Below are 17599 nucleotides of genomic sequence, written 5' to 3' on the forward strand. Positions count from 1 at the left end.
ATCAAGGGAATGCAAATTAAAATCACAATATGATAGATACCACAGCACACCTATAAGAGTGTCAAAAATTAAAAAGACTGACACTGTCAAGTGGTGGTGAAGATGTACATACAACAAATGGAACTCTTCAATCCAGGCAGAGTGGGAGTGTAAAATGGCACAACCTCTTTGGAGAAACGTTTGCCAATTTCATAAAAAGTTAACAGCAATTTACCATATAAGCCAGCAATTCTACTCCTAGGTATTTACCCAAAAGAAATGAAAATATATGTCCAAAAGTGAGTCCACAAGTGTTCATACCAGCTTTATCAATAATAGCTAAACAATGGAAACAACCAATATGTCCATCAACAGGAGAATGGAGAAACTATATAATGCAATACTAAGCAGCAGTAAAAACTGAATGAACCACTGATACACATAATATCCAAGGATGAAGCTCAAAAACATTATGCTGAGCAAAAGCAGCCAGACACAATAGTATATCTGAGTCCATTTATATGAAATTCTAGGATAGGTAAAATAACCTATAGTTTAGAGAACATAAGAATAAGAAAACAATCCAATTTAAAAATGTACAAAAGATATGAACAAAAAACTAACCAAAGATATACAGATGGCAAATAAGCATATGAAACTCAGTTGTTGCCTGGGGCTGGGGAGGGAGTGGAGTAGGGGAGTTGGGGCTGGGGTGAGGACTGATGGCATATGGGCACAAGGAACTATTTAATCCATGAAAATTCTCTATATTTTGATTGTGGTGGGAGTGAAACAGGTTTATATATGTCAAAAACTCAAACTGGACTTTTAATTGTGTGAATTTGATTGTATATGCATTCTAATTCAATAAATTTAACTGTAAAATAAGAATGAAAATAAAACCTACTTAATAAGGAATAAGATCGGATTAATTGGCGGTCACAAAATTGTCCTAGCTAAAGATGGGATTAATCAGAACTTTTAAAAGCTCTGTACCTCAGTTCAGAAACAGGACATTGGTACTTTGATATGAGAGTCTGTCAACCTCCTCATTTGCTGGCAAGCTTTTGGTAACACTCTTACATGTGGTGTTAGGGAAAATTAAAAAAAGTTTTTTTCCCTTTACTTATAAAGGGAAAGGAAGCAGCTGCTTCCTCTTTCTCTCTTGAAAGAGTCCCCTCGAAGACATGGTGGACTTGAATCCTTTTTCTAACCATGATGCTATGGATAAACTTTTTCAGGGACTAGAAAGGCCTACTCTACAGTGTAGAGATGTTTCCAAGGTCACACATCCTTAACCCCTTGAAATGCAAGAATATACGAAGTTAATATCGGAACCCATCTCCAGATATAACTATCTTTCAGAGAGTCTCAAGGTGTCTTTGGGAGATAGGTCATTTCATCATTGTGTGAATGTACCACAGTTTATTCACCTTTGAAGGACATTATGGCTACCTCTAGTTTTGGTGATTATAAATAAAGCTTAAACCACTATTCATGAATTAATAATTAGGTACTATATAGTAGATGGTGAAAGCCAAGGTTTTTCAGTGCTGTAGTGGAAGATTACAGATAAACAAGGAGGTAAAACTAGGACAGATAACAGATTAATGTTAAAGACATCAGCATGAGTTCATATTTAGTTTAATAGAAATATGACTACATATAGAAATATATATATATATGTGTGTGTGTGTAGGTTGGTATTCCAAACATATTTCTTTGCTCTATCAGCTGAGTAGACCTAGAAAAAGAGACACCCCAGTAACAAACAAGCACACCAAGCACCCAGATCTTGGTTTCTAATATCATTAGAACAAAAGGAACCAGGCTGATTCTAGGACAGATGAGTACAGAGCATCTTTTAGTGGCAAAAAGTAAGAAAATGCTCAACACACACATAAGCGTGTGCACACACACAGAAGGGAGAATGTGAAAGGGAAACAAGAACCAACTAAAAGAGCTCCCATAGCTAAAGTTGGGACAAACTGAGCAACAAAATAAATAAGCCAAAGTGTAAAATAAGACAAATTACATGCCAAAGTACTAAATACTAGCCAAAGTACAAAATAAATAGCCACGAGTCTGTACTGATAAATGCAAGTGACTGAACAAATTCATAAATAGGGGAGAGGAGACAAATAAAATATAATTTATATTTATATAATAAAAAATAAGTTTGTAATGAACTCCAATACAGATTGTATAAAGTGAAAATTTTAAGTTTTCACCCTGCTTCCTTGTTTACTTCAATTCCACTCTATAGAAATAACCACTGTTAACAGTTTATTGGATATCTTGCCAGGCCCTTTTCCATGGCAATCTTTTCTAATATATTGATTGTGCTGAATTTCAACACATAGAATCTATCTAATCTTCTGTATTTCGTTCTTTATTTCTTTATGAATTTCAGTCTCAGCACCGAGCATAGTACCTGGCATATAATAAGTGCTCATTAAACAATTTCTTTTTCCCATGAACCCCATGGGCATTTAATAACTATGACTTTGATGAAACAGAATAATTATGTATAGAGTCCTATGATGATTAAAACTTAATTTAAAAAGGAAAATTCATATATCCACTAAAATTTGGCTTAGTAAAATGATGTATCCATTGCAAAATTATTTGATAGAGAAAAAGATCCAAGTGATAATTAGAATATAAGTATTCACAAGTTAAGAAATTATAATAGGAAAACATATATATAGACCATAATTTATTAAATAGAAGATACTGGTATTAACACATTTCAGGCTCAGTAACAATATATGATTGTTGCATTTTCATTAATTATGTTTAGTATTTCCTTAAAACAAAAATAAAACTCCCCTTCCCCAAAATGAGAAAAAGGGTAATAATAACAATAAAAAGTGAAAGGAATGGTAAAATCTAATATGTAAGAAAATAATCCACAAAAGGTTAAAGGCTTCCTTCAAGACCACCTAGTATTTACCAACAGTGAATTAAATTTAAACAGAACCACATTTGATCTTAGATTTGAAATGAATAATTAAATCTAGATATTAAATAATTCTTAATGAAGAAAACTATTAGAATTCTATCCTTCCATCTACTTACTTTATCTGCTTATGCCTAGTGGTAAAGATAAATAAATATATAGCACATCATGATATATATGTGTGGCAGTCTTAAGAATGCACCCTTCTGATCTTTCACTGCATAACTGATCTATAACCCCAGCTATAGCACTCTGAAATATGTACCACCTTGGCCCAAAGCCACCTTCTCACAAGCTATTCCCTGTCAATGACTAAGCTCAGCAGGGATAAGACAGGTATATCCCTGGGAGAGAGGAGATTCTCTGATGGGTAACTTTGGCTTGGAAACTTTCCAACAGCTTTATCAAACTTTCCTTACAACTCCACTAAAGTCTAAGATGTTTCCACCCAACCTAACTTCCTTCTCTTTCTCTTTCACTCACAGTCAGATCAACGTTGCAGTCTAACAGCCCTCTCAGTCTTCTCTGGCTTCCTCCCCATGTTCTCTCACATGCATTTACCACAATAAATTTCTTGCAGGTCTAATTCTATCTTTGTGTCTGCTTCTCAGAATACTTGAACTAACACAGCATGTCAACCATTTCCATCTGAATAAGATTAACAGCATCTGAGACTTAAACAATTACCTTGATCTTAAAACAGAAACTTAGAAAACACTCCTATTTAAATGGGACAAATGCCTCAGGTTAAAAAATAATGCTGTAGATGGCATGGTGTAATAAAAATCTTTGCCAAATTTTTTATTTTACAACATGCCAAAAACTATTTTGTCCTTTTGATTAAATTTAATTTCAACTGACAGTGCTGCTTCTGGCTTGCTCAAGATGCCCTAATTTCTCCCTTGTTGCTATTGTACACTGCTATTCAATACTTCCTAATGTTAGCTGAACTAGATTCACTACTCCAGGCAGAATAATGGCCTGGATTACTCAGAGAAGCTCTAGAGAAGGAATTTTTTGCTAGGACTAATTTTTTAAGCATTCTTACTCCAAGAATATTAGTTCCACATAACTGAATAAGGGTTAAACCCATGGTAGTGAATTCAAATTTTTTGAAGTTGTCACTATCATCTATTTTACTTCTTAGCAAACATTTTAGAGAACATGGCTTTATAAAAAGAAAGTTAGCTTTCTCTTGAGAATTTTGTGACATCCATTCACTATAACTTTCACCAGCCTTCCCTAACAAATTGGGAAGTACAGTGGAAGCCCTATTATCCAACACAATCAGGACTAATAGCCATTCGGTTAAGAGAAAAAAATCAAGACCATTTTAAAAATGATTTCTATATATTATAATCATTTTATTCTAACTTAAAAAATAAATATGCACTTACAAATCTTTCACCATAAGGCCAATCTTTTTATTTTTTTTAAACATGGGTTCACTGATAGGGAGCCTCATCATTCTTGCAAAAACTATATACATATACACTATGATTTCTAGTTCAGATTTTTCTAAAGTGAAGAATTTTAAAACTTTTGTGAAGCAATCAGAGTACAGAATCATTCTAAACTTTTATAATTTCTCCTCAAACTTTTTTATATAGCTCCATTCAAACTAAATACAATAGCAATTTTTAAAGTGCCTCTCCCTTATTAGATCTTTCTAAAGTATTCACCTTAGTTTTCACAGGAAAAATAATTTCTTTTCATATTTCGTGTATCATTGGCTTATATGACATTCACTAAGTTTTGTCATCAGAATAATAAATTTAAATGGCATAAGCAGGTTTGGGAATAAACCCAAGTGATTCTTGGAAGGCACAAACTTAACTGATAGCAACAGAAATAGGTACATGTACTAGAGAATGGGCTCCTAGCCTTGAGAGTTCAGGCTAACATGTCAGCATATTCTCCTGAGGGCATCTGGAAAGCAGGTTAATTGAGTTCAATTAGGAAGCTTCTACTCTAGAGGGTTTCTTTTCTTTCAGGCACACAGTGCCTTTTGCTTTCAGTTCCCCATTGCAACCTCCTGCAAAGACCTGTGGTACCAAGGAATTTCATCTCTTTTTCCCTCTGTTATTCCCATACCTAATTTATCATTATTTTAAACCTCTCAATTGGACAAGGTTGATCATTTATCACTTATAAAGTAATTAATATTAAGATGTTAGTAACACATTCTATTGAACAGTAATTTATATTTATTGTATGGTATGATAATTATTTCATTTAAACTTCCTTCCTACAAATCCTATTAAGACGGAATAGAAAACATTTACTGCAAAAGGTCAGATAGTCAATATTTTAGGCTTTGTGGGTCTCTGTTGCATACTCTTCTTTGTTTTTTGTTGTCTCACACAAAAACAGGCCACTTAACACATTTGGGACATAGTTTGGCAACCCTTGCTATAAGACAAGGTAGAATAGGCAATTTTGTGCCTCTCTTACAGATATCTAATAAATACTTATAGCAACTAACATTTACTTTTGAAAGTTTACAATGTGCCAGGTACTAAGCTAAGTGCTTTGTGTACATTATCTGTCAATCCTCACAGCCATCCTATGCTATTTTTATCTGTTATAATTCTTTTTACAGATAAAGAAATTGAGACTTAGATTAAGTAACAATTGGTGGAATCATAATATAAACCCAGAAAGACTGACTTCTGAATTACTAAACCATATCACTTCAGAAAAAGCTTTCAGGTAACGTACCCAAGGCTATATAGACAATTGCTGACATGGTCCAGACCAGAACATTGACCTTATGACTCAGTGCTGATTTACTAAATATTCAGAGAAATTTACATTTTAAAGGGAGATGTGACAATATCTTAACCCAATTAATCAATGTCTAATGGTATATTATCAGGCACTGATAAGACAGGTACTTTGGAGATACCAGATCTTGAGTGTCAGGAAGCTAAAATTAGGAGTCACTGCCCTGCTTTTTCAATAGGCAGCATAAGAGAATCTTAATTATGGAACACAGAAGTGTAACAAATAAGTTATACTAAAAATGTAATAGATTCAATTTCTCTTATAAAACATTAAAATAATGAATCACACTATAAAATGGGAGGTCAGGAATGAAGTGGGTCAAGTAGATCCTTGGAGGTAGACTGAAGGGGACAGGAGGAAATACATGGAGAAAGAAATGCACCATATCCAGATGGTATTCATATGGGAACTGAGAGCAATCAAGCAGGCCTGTAATGTTACAGAAGTTCACAACAAGGGATAATGTATAGTAGCATCCCAGGATACAGTATTCAGAAAAGTAGTAACGTAACTAATAGAATCCATGAAGGCTGATGTGTCCTCTTTTTTTTTATAACCCCTGCTTTCCCTAGTTAAAAGAGCTCTCTTCATTTCTGCTTTGAGCAGAAGTGTTGGAGATAAACAAGGATAAAGATGGCGAGGGGTGGAAAAATTATGCTTTGGAGAGGGAAAGAACTGTGTAGAGGAAGAAGAATGGAATAAATGTGGCCTCCCTTGAAGGACTACGGCTATCCCATTGCTCCTCGGATTGAGGGGAAAATGCAAGCAATTCAAACCATGTTTCTCTGCTTGCCCTACATAAGTAATGGGCATAGCAGCTGTTGCTACCACCTATACAAAAGTTTGTATCAAAGGCCTGTTCACCTGGATATGATGATGATGATGATAGCAAATACATATAATATTAACTATGTGCCAGGTACTGTTTGAAGTACTTTAAATGTAATAAGTGTAGTTATGCGTCACTTAACGACAGGGATACATTCTGAGAAATATGTTGTTAGATGATTTCATCTTATGCAAACATCACAGAGTATACTTACACAAACCTTAGATGGTATACCTAGGCTATATGGTATAGTCTATAAACCTATACAACATGTCACTGTACTGAATATTGTGGCAACTGTAACACTGGTATTTGCATATCTAAACATATCTAAATATAGAAAAGGTAATGGGTTGTGCTATGATGTTATGACAGTTACAACACCACTAGGTGATAGGAATTTTTCAGCTCCATTATAATCTTATGGGACCATCATCCTATACGCTGTTCATCATTGACCGAAACATGGTTATGGGGTGCATGACTGTAACTTGATCCTCACAATCACCCTACTAGATGGGTACTATTATAATCCCCATTTTTTATGAAAATGCTGAAGCACAGAATGAGTGGTTAAATGACTTGCCCAAATTCACACAGCTAATGATGGTGGAGCTAGAATTAAAACCCAGGCAGATTGGCTCCACAGTCCATATACTCTCAACCACTCTGTTAAAAATGACTTCTTTGGCTTAGTTGTGCCACCACAAGCAAGAGAGTGACATCAGACTGTCTTTCAGCATGTAAAGTGCTCCAGGCAGAGGATTACAGGAAAGAATGGACAGAACAATTAGGGACAATCTTGGAAGAACTCTGTTATTGGGGATGTTTTTGAGGAAGTGGCTTGAGCATGAGAGAAAGATTAATTCAATAGAATACCATATCAATACGAACATACTAAACTAGCAATCTAAACTTTTAAATGTTGAGACCTAAACGGAATATAATTCTGATCATATATCTCAGTCCTCTGTAAGTACTTACATTGATCTTTCAACATACGAGTACATATAATTTAAAAAATTAAAGCAGCCATGCTACAAATGGATTTTTAGCCACACCACTAGAAGAAATGCTGACAATGACCATCTAGAACAAGAAGCAACTTAGAAAGTTTCTATGGTGGGCTTTAGATGAATATGTGAGCTTTACATAAATATGTGTTTTCTAAACTACTGACATAATATTCCTTGAACTACACAATAAAATTAGTAAGAACCAAACAGAGAGATGTTTGAATTTGGACTAGGAAGGTAACCATGATTTAGAATTTGCTATTTTAACTCACATAAAGGCAACAAAATGGGAAAACTTAAGTCAGATCCTGAAACATATCCTCATGTTTCTAGTTAATATAAATTTCTTTTTTATTGCTAGGTGAACAAAATAAACCAGAAATGTGAGCAAGAGCTGTCCTGGAATATAAACCTAATATTCTAGATCCAGCTCCTAAAACATAGTCCTGTTAGTCCACTGTCAAGTAGCACACAGGGAGAGGCCAAATATAGACACTGTTTGAGGCCACGTTGCAAATGGTCACAGGGTCATGCCTTCCCTGTATGACAGCAATAGCTTTAGGGCTCTATCAGTAGAACTTTGGTAGGATGCCCATATGATCTCAAGAAAAACCTGGACACACAAAAAAACAAAATTAAATTTTTAAAATAAAATTGGATTGGCCAAAAAAAAAAAAAAAGAAGGAAGGAAGGATGGATGGAAGGAAGAAAGGAGAAAAAGAAAGGGGAAAAAAAGGAAGGAAGAAAGGAAGCAAAGGAAAGGCAGGAAGACACATACCATGCTTTAGGAGATATATACCCACAATATGGAAAATGTAATAATCTATATTACATCCCAAATTTTACTATACTTAATGTAAATTTCATAAGAATTAGGAATGTGTATACTTATATTTACAAAGTATATGTTCCCAGAGAGAAAAGTTTCAAATTTTGAATAGTAAACAGTCTGTTTCAAACTGGCGATCCTAGGGTTTGGCAATATATTACTGTCAGTTAACTGGTAAACTAGTGTGATATCCGACAGTACAAATATCACTACTGTTTGGCTTGGAGAATTCCTGTAATCTAAACCTACTGCTAATTTCATTAAGAGCTATCCACCCTGGACCCTAGAAGATAGCTTCTTGCCACTGCAAATAGTCTGGATCTTCCTCCTGAGGAATACCAGAATAACTTATCAACATTTTATTTGAAATTCAAAGAGAGGGAGGAAGAACTGTCTGGGTTTGTCAGTTTTCTGCTTCTGTTTCTAGTTCATAGTGAGGCCCTGCTGTAATTCTTTCCCTTGAGTTCCAAAAGATAATATGTATTTCTTGTTAAAATTTTTCCTTAATTTAAGCAGATTTTAGTTGCATGCAAACAAAAGAGCCTGACCAAAACAGGCAGCAGGCTTTAATTTGAAATCTAAAAGTCTAGAATGTCTAAGCAACCCAATACTGAAGCAGAACAATGGTTTTTAAAAAGTACATTGAAATATTAAACCTCCTAATCAATGCTATTCATGAGTATCATCTATTTTGAATCACAGATTTTAAGCCAAAATGCAGAGAAAAATACATTTCATACATGTAGAAATAATACTTTAATAGTACAATGCCTATAAAATTAAAAACTGCATTTAACTACATTTTCTATGACAGTGGCTTTCAAACCTATTTTAGGCAGCAGAACATTTTCTTCTAATGAAGCCTTAGGTTCATACCCAATGCAAAGCATAGATGAGAGGCGATCTGCTCTGGCTGAAACATGTACACTCACATGTCTGGGTGGACCCATGCCTGCAGGCAGGAAACCATGCCTGATGGCCAACCTCTTCCCCTGCCAGAGACCCCTTGAGAGATCATCATGGAACCCCTGTTGGCTATGTGAATCAGGGCTTGAAAACCACTGTGTTAAAAAAAAAAAAAAGTAATACACTGCATTACAACCAAGAAACCAAATCAGTCACATGTCTATTTACCTGTGAGCTTTAAAACATTTTCCATCGACAAAAATATCAATATCTGGGCAACAAGGTTTCATATAAAGCTTCAATAAATCTTCTCCTAATTCAGATGCAGGTTCCAATTCATAATTATCTTTAAAAAAAAAAACAAGATTAAAAAATGGTTTAATATTATAAACACCCAAAAATTTTGTTTTCTATTATTAGCAAGAGGTTTTTCCACATAATTATCTGTTAGCTAGAATATTTAAGCAGTAGATTCAAAATAAAACAAAAAATTTAAAATCATCTATACTTTCTGCTTTGAAATATATATATTTCCATTTACATTCAAATATTTACTCATGTCTCACTTAAGGATGGGGATACATTCTGAGAAATGTACTGGTAGGTTATTCTGTCACTGTGCAAATGTCATAGAGTGTACTTACATAAACCTAGATGGAATAGCCTACTGCACACCTAGGTTATAGGGTCTAGCCTATCGTGCCAAGGCTACAAACCTGTACAGCATGTTACTGTATTCAATACTGTTGGCAATTGTATCACAGTGGTATTTGTGTATCTAAACATATCTAAACAAAGAAAAGTACAGTAAAAATGCAGTATTACAATCTTATGGGACCACCATCATGTATGTCCATCACTGACCAAAATGTCATTATGCAGTGCATGACTATATGCTTTTAGGTACAGATACACACTTAAATATAAGTAATATTATCACAAAATTATACACCAAAAATGAAGTCACTTCATGAACATCTGAATTAGAAACTTAAAAATTTTCCCAATTTTAATATTCTTTTCCTATTCCTTAAATTCTTTCCTATTCTGTACTTCATGAGTATATGACCAGAATAAGTGTAAACTGATAGAAATTCAACTGAAACCAATGGGCATTACTAGAGCACTTACTATGAGTTTAGTACTGTACACAGTATGGAGAGGTGTAGAAAAAGAGTATTTTAGAAAAACTATCTCTATTTCAAGAGATTCACCATTTAGGTAGTAGGAAATGAAATATAAAACATGTATACATAAAAAAAGAAAAATACTACACTGTATATCATAGCTCATAGATGATATATATTACTACATATCAAAGTACATATAAAAGAGAAAAATACTACACTATGTTAAATTAAATTTGATCTGAGGTTGTTTCCATACTTTGAGTTCCTATGTAATGAACTGCAACCTAATGTGGTATGTAAATGAACCAAAACCTAACCTAACTTAGGAGTATATATTTTTGGTAATGGTTAGCCAGATCTCAGCTAATCACAGGCAGCCAATTGATCACGCCATGTCCAAATAAGGCAAACACCTAGCTGTAATCAATGAAGCTATTTCTGTACTGTACTTCTTTTTTTTTTTTTGAGACAGAGTGTCGCTTTGTTGCCCTGGCTAGAGTGAGTGCCTTGGCGTCAGCCTAGCTCACAGCAACCTCAAACTTCTGAGCTTAAGCGATCCTACTGCCTCAGGCTCCAGAGTAGCTGGGACTACAGGCATGAGCCACCATGCCCAGCTAATTTTTTCTACATATATATTTTAGTTGGCCAGATAATTTCTTTCTATTTTTAGTAGAGACGGGGTCTCGCTCTTGCTCAGGCTGGTCTGGAACTCCTGCCCTCGAGTGATCCACCCGCCTCGGCCTCCCAGAGTGCTAGGATTACAGGCGTGAGCCACCGCGCCTGGTCTGTACTGTACTTGTAATTCTGTCTATAAATATTCACTGCCAACACTGCATAATAGAGCTCTCCGAACCTCTTCTGTTTCTGAGTGTTGCATGATCCATAAATCATTGTTTGTTCAAACTCAGTTAAATTTATTTGTCTAAAGTTTTTCTTTTAACAAAGCTAGTGTTAGAAGGAGTATCAAAAGGAGACCCTCAATAATAACCTCTAGGAGCAATGCATTAACAGGTCTAGGTACCCTGCTGAGTCCCTTGCATTCACTGCTTCTTGCTGAGCATTTGGAGGTCACCACCACCAAGTCCCTCTTGGACACAAGCTCCACAATTTGTGTTGAGTTCTCCCAGTTTGAGCATTTTTTATCCAGGCTGGGCTGAGAAGTCACCACAGAAATTGGTCTGGGTCCAACAGGGAGGCCTCCAATAGGTAAGGTTATGAGAAGACAGGGAATACTGGGTTCATCTGAATCCAAGAAGACTGGGACTCTTCCACTTTGGAAACTGTCCTTTGCTAGAGAAATGGGTAAATCTTACCAAAATAATTTAGACTTTTGGTGGCCACAATGGGGAAGTTTTAACCTAAACAAAATTGCTCATCTATGGGACACACTGAAAAAAAGAAAAGGGATCTCAAACAGCTCAGAAACAAAGGGATATATTATTGATTGGTGTGAAGAGGCTTCTAAAAGACTAAATGAATCAAAAATTGCCCCTCTAAAAGATTCCTTTATCAACCTAAGTGTCCATCAATTGACGAATGGATAAAGAAAATGTGGTACATTTATACATATACCATGGAGTACTACTTAGCCATGGAAAGGAATGAAATAATGTCATTTGCAACAACTTGAAACGGAGAACATTACCCTAAGTGAAGTATCTCAGGAATGGAAAAACAAACACCACATGTTCTCACTAATAAGTGGGAGCTAAATGATGTGTACACACAGTCATATAGTGGTGTAAAGGACATTAGAAACTAAGAATGGAGAAAGTTGGGAGGGGGATGAGGGATAAAAACTTACCTATCTACTATGATGTACACTATTCTGGTGACAGGCACACTAAAAGCCCTGACTTCAGCAGTATACAAGTCATCCATATAATAAGAATACTTGTACCCCTTAATATTTTGAAATAAAATTTATTTTAAAAATTAAAAGATTCCTTTAAAAAGGCAAATGAAAAACTTAAACTAATTGATGAAAAAGGAAAAAAATTGTACTTTGACTGACTTAACTCTGACTTCATCTTCTCTCTATCCTTTTCTGCCTACTCTGAATCTACTAACTTTTTCATTATTTACATTCCTACCCTGAATATAAAAAAGAAATCTAGACAAATACCTTAGAAAGTTAGGCCCTCAGATCATCCAACTCTGCTTCTTTAACCACCTTTATGCCATGGTCAAAATCTTGAGTTCAGAGCAATAGTGAAAGGTTTCCCTGCCCCAAAGAACTGCCCCCCCCAACCCCCACAAGAAATTTGCTAAGAAATTTAGAATTCTCATTGGAGGATATGATTCAGGACCCTTGATCTTTACCAATTTATTCACATGATACTGGGACCTGGTGAATCCTGTAAATGGATAGCTGAAGCCAAATGCGAGGTACCTTGGAAAGGTATCACAGATCCAACCACTCAATCTTTGAGGGATGGACCAAAAAAAGGACTAGGAAAACAGCAAATGATCTCTTAGAATATATGAAAGTTGATCATATGAATTGGGTCATTCTTACCACACCCAACCAAATCAGAGTAGAGAGGCTAAGAGAAAAAGCACTCAGGGTATACAACATTGCTCCAGAAATATGATTCTCTGGAAGTCCAACTGCTGAAACTGCTGTAACTTGAGAACAGTTTTATCTACAGCTACTGAAACAACTTGCTGCAACTCTACGATTAATTTTGTCCACCACTATTGCTCACCAATCAGAGCTTGCCAGCTCCCCAAAGCTTTACTAATACCAATGAACTTTCTCTCTAGACCACATATAACCTTTTTTTAATAAGACCTCTAACCTTCTGTTTTTTGGACATACTGAAGACTACTCAGGTCTGTGTGTATGCTCTGAATTGCAATTCTTTTTTCCCACATAAAACATTAAATTTAGAGATTCATCTCTATTTTTTATTTTGACTTCAACAAATCCATCCCCAAAGTTTTTCCTAAAAAAAAAAAAAAAATCCCAACTGGTCTGTCATTCAATCTTATAAACAGAAAAAGGATAAACCAGTTTCTGACTATAAGGTGTGAACTAAAAATAAAATCTTAATACCCCCTATCTCCCCACACCATCCCTGCTCACTGAACAGACCCCTCTCAGCCAAGGGGACCCAAGGGAAACCTTAAAACTGAGTTCCCAGCCATGACAGGATGGGGGGGGGGTCAGACATACATCATTTTATACCTCCCTTGCCCAGGCTTTATTTCCTAAGTGCCAGACCAGCACTCTTTCATGAGAAAAGACCACACCAACCATGAGGTGGTTTTAACAGTCTACAAAATATGTGCAGAAAGGGTTTCCATGTCCTTGTTTCATCTTTTTGACATAGAGGGCAGCCATCTTTAAACATGGACCCCATAAAAGGACAGAAAGTCCCACTGCAGAGGCACACAGTTCTCTTTTCATAAATATTCACGACTCCTTCCATAGCTTGTTAAATATGTGTATTTAACTACCCTGCTCAATAAAAAATTCTGTTGTCGTTGTCTTTCCCTTGAAGCACATGCTCCTGGCTTGTGGCCAGGAGCCCTGTTTGCCAGCCTTCTGGAATGGCCACTGAGGGCTGTAAATCCTTTACAAGAAATAAAGCTCTCCTTTTCCAAATTATAAACCTTGTTATTTTTTTCAGTTAACAAAGGAAAGATTATTTTTTTCAGTTAACAAAGGGAAGATTAGAAGTAGTATTTGTAAAACATTCTAGTCTATCCATGCTGAGTCCATGCATAGGAAATGCTTTGTCTGTCAGGCTCTGCCCTTAACTCAGTAATCTAGTGAAAAAAACAGAAGCTGGGTTGGGAAGCCACCTATCTAGCTGAATTAGTCTCCAAAATATACCTTTCTGGCATTCAGCCAGTTATTGTGAGATGTAATAAAAATTTAGATGTAATAAAAATTTACATTTATAAAGGAAATTTCCATTTGTAAGAGTTTCTCCCTCTCCCGCACCAGGCAAAGGACTAAAATCACAAGAAACATTTTCAATGGAAAAGGCATTGGCTTAAATCTATACAATAAGCCTTATCTTTTTTTCTTTTTAATTTCATGTTACAGGGGTACAAATGCTTTGCTTACATATATTGTCTTTGCACCGCCCAAGTCAGAGCTACAAGCATGCTCAACCCCCAGATATCATGCACTGTACCCATCAGGTGTGAATTTACCCATCTCCTCCTCTCCCCTCCCACCTGCTCAATGCGCTATGAATGTTATTTCCCTATGTGCACGTAAGTATGATCAATTATCACCAATTTAATGGTGAGTACATGTGGTGCTTGTTTTTAAGCCTTACCGTTGTTTAAGGTGCTTTTCCTGGGCATTTGGTCTTCACTGGGCCTTTAAGCTATGCACTTCTTTGTTACGGGAAATAATGATATTTAAGCCTGAAGTCTAAGCTCTGTGCTTTTGAGATATAAGTTGTCTACCTGGTCTTACGTAGTGCTATCCTTTTGGAAATGCAAATTTAGGGGAGATGACTTCTTTATCAGAAGAAAAAAAAAATATTTTAAATGACCCACGTGGAAACTGGCAAACAAAAAACCTTGTCTTTTCTGCAAATATTAGTAGAAATATTTGGCCATCTGAGCAGGTAGCCTTAACTTATTCCATCTGCTGGAAACATAATTTAGATACAACTATTTTTTTTTATAAAGTAATGAGTTTCACATGATAGTACCAGGCACGTGACTAGAGTTTTATAGTGAAAGCTGGAAGATCTGATTCTCTGTGTTTACGTATGTTTACATATGTATGTTTTAAGAAAGAAAAGTGGCTCAGGGCAGTCTGAATAATGTGAGGTATGCAAAATTTATCAGGCCCAGAGAGACATGAGCATGAGACTTCTGTTACTCCCTCCCTACTCATGCCCTGGGTTAATCGCTCGAAGACATTTTGTTTTTCTTCTTTCCTTTCCTGTAGTTTCCAGACTAGCTGATAAATTACCTGAAATGTTACAAATTGTACAATGTGATCCTTACCCATTATCTTCATGTTCCTGGAATTTGTGATACAAAGAACAACTGTATAGTCAATCAATATCTTATGTTATTTTAATGAATCAATATAAATTGTTGGTAAACAACTTAAAGCACTGCCTCTTGTTTTTTCCTTTAAAAATTCACTTGTAACTGCTGCTAATAGGAGCATATATTCAGGGCAACTTGAATCCATGTTCCCCAGGTTGCAGCCCTCAAACTTAGCCCAAATAAATTCTCTACTTACATTAATTTTGCCTCAGTTTCTTCCTTTAGGTTGGCAGTATATTGTGTATGTGTGATATTTTTCTACCTCCAGATGATCCTACCAAAATTATAAAAGAGTTCTATTTAATTGGCTTAAAGAAAAATAAGTGCTTATATAAATTACGTACTCCAAAACTCTGAGAAAAAAAATAGCAACTAATCTTTTTCTAGATGTTTAAGATTGTAGAACTATGAGTTCAACCTAAGAACAAATTTGCCAGTGGAAGTATGGTGTCCATTACTTCATGTATATCAAGCACAACAGTAAAACAAAAAGCTCACATACTTGAATTTTTAGGATTCTTGCTTTTGTGATGACTGCCTTACGTGCATATGCTGTAAAAATAGCTAACAGGGAAATAATTTGATGATGGCTAGCTTTGTTTTATGTTATGTCTATTTAAAAATAGCTTCCCAAATCTCCTTGGTAACTTAGAACCTTGGAGTTTTGCTAAACAAAATGATGGACATTTGTTGAATATTTAGATCATTTACAAATAAGATAAAATACTAAAGCATCAATTGCTAAACATAATTTGTTTCCACTTTTGGGCTTCTTATTACAGAAGAACTAAAGATATCTGGGTGTGTTAGCAAACATGTCCGAGACCACATTAAAAAATTGTACTATGAAAAAGTGCATGCGTCTAGAAACTATGATTCATAGATTTGCGAATCTATAGAACGTTGGTATGACAGAGAGTTAAAACTAAAAATAATAAGGGAAATTGTATGCTAGGAAAGACATGTTTTTGGTAATTTAAGCTATAAGATACAAGGATGTGTTTCTTTTGTTGTTATTTTGTTATTAAGGGAAAAAGAATATTGTCACAGAGGCAATGGCCTGAAAAAAAAATGGCAAAAATACTTTGTCTCTTTAAAACAACCTCCACTCCTTTTTGAGAACTAAAACCTGGATACCTACCTCAAGCCAGTGGTTGGGAGTGTCAGGGTGGCAATCTGCCCTCACTTCTTGGTGTGCTCTTGGCCAAAGAATGACCAGACACACCAAAGTGTCAAGTCCAGACTATTATCTTGGAAAAACCACCAGCAGGGCCAATATGACAGAGTAACCCCAGACAGGAAGCAGTTTCACAAGAGCAGCTCTTTATTGTAGAACAGGGTCTGTCTCCAAGAGTAGAGAGAGAGAGACTCACTGACTTACTGACTTACTCACTCACTCACCCATTCTCTCACTGAATTCTCAGGTTGTTTCCTTTTATTAGCCCAATCTGGGTGAGGGCTCTCAGGAGGTGTGGGATGTTATCAAAATGATCAACAGGTGTCCTCACGGGAGGGGGGGTGAACCACAATATAGATTCGAGCTAATGGCATAATAATTACCCTTAGGTTACTCTAGGTCACTTTCTAAATTCTATCACACCTGAGCTAGCGAATTCCCAGAAGGAAGCATTCCCTCCCTCCCCAGGTGTGGCAGTTACTCAGAATAGGATTAAGGGTGGGGCAGCACCAAAATGGAGTGCCCACCTTCATCCTTCTTCCCAGGTGGAACACTTGCTGTGGAGATAGCACCAAAGCAGGGCAACCTTGTCCCTAGAAGAGCCACAGATCCTAACTATCTACCTAACAGGAGGGGCAGGGTAATGTCTTTTGTTCTTTGTGCTATAGGAGATGGCTTGGCAGAACAGACAGCCCGGCCTGGACTAGGCAGGTGGAGTCAGGTGGAGGTCTGGGTGGACCACCTAGGTGGGCAGAGGTCACAGGATTGTCTCAGGTGGACACAGGACAGAGATGGAACCATCAGAATCATCAACTATAGTTGAACAGCAATTGTCTAAAGCTGAATGGCCTCCCTTTAAAAGCTCTTTATTTCTGCCCATTATGAGGATGATGGCATTATAGACAGGCGTCTCCATCCTCATTTGCCGGCAAATTAATAAACTCCTCTTTCCTTCT

The 17599-nt window shown here is 36.1% G+C and overlaps 1 protein-coding gene across 1 annotated transcript in view; it reads right to left on the reverse strand.

Annotated features, from left to right (window-relative positions):
* BTBD8 (BTB domain containing 8) overlaps positions 1-17599 on the reverse strand; it is a 98759-nt gene that overhangs the window by 46922 nt on the left and 34238 nt on the right. The window contains exon 4 of the mRNA XM_045547538.1: positions 9537-9654. Within this exon, the coding sequence (XP_045403494.1) occupies positions 9537-9654 (118 nt within the window). The remainder of the gene's footprint in view (positions 1-9536; positions 9655-17599) is intronic.

This window comes from Lemur catta, chromosome 3, assembly GCF_020740605.2.
Source record: "Lemur catta isolate mLemCat1 chromosome 3, mLemCat1.pri, whole genome shotgun sequence".
NCBI lineage: Eukaryota > Metazoa > Chordata > Mammalia > Primates > Lemuridae > Lemur > Lemur catta.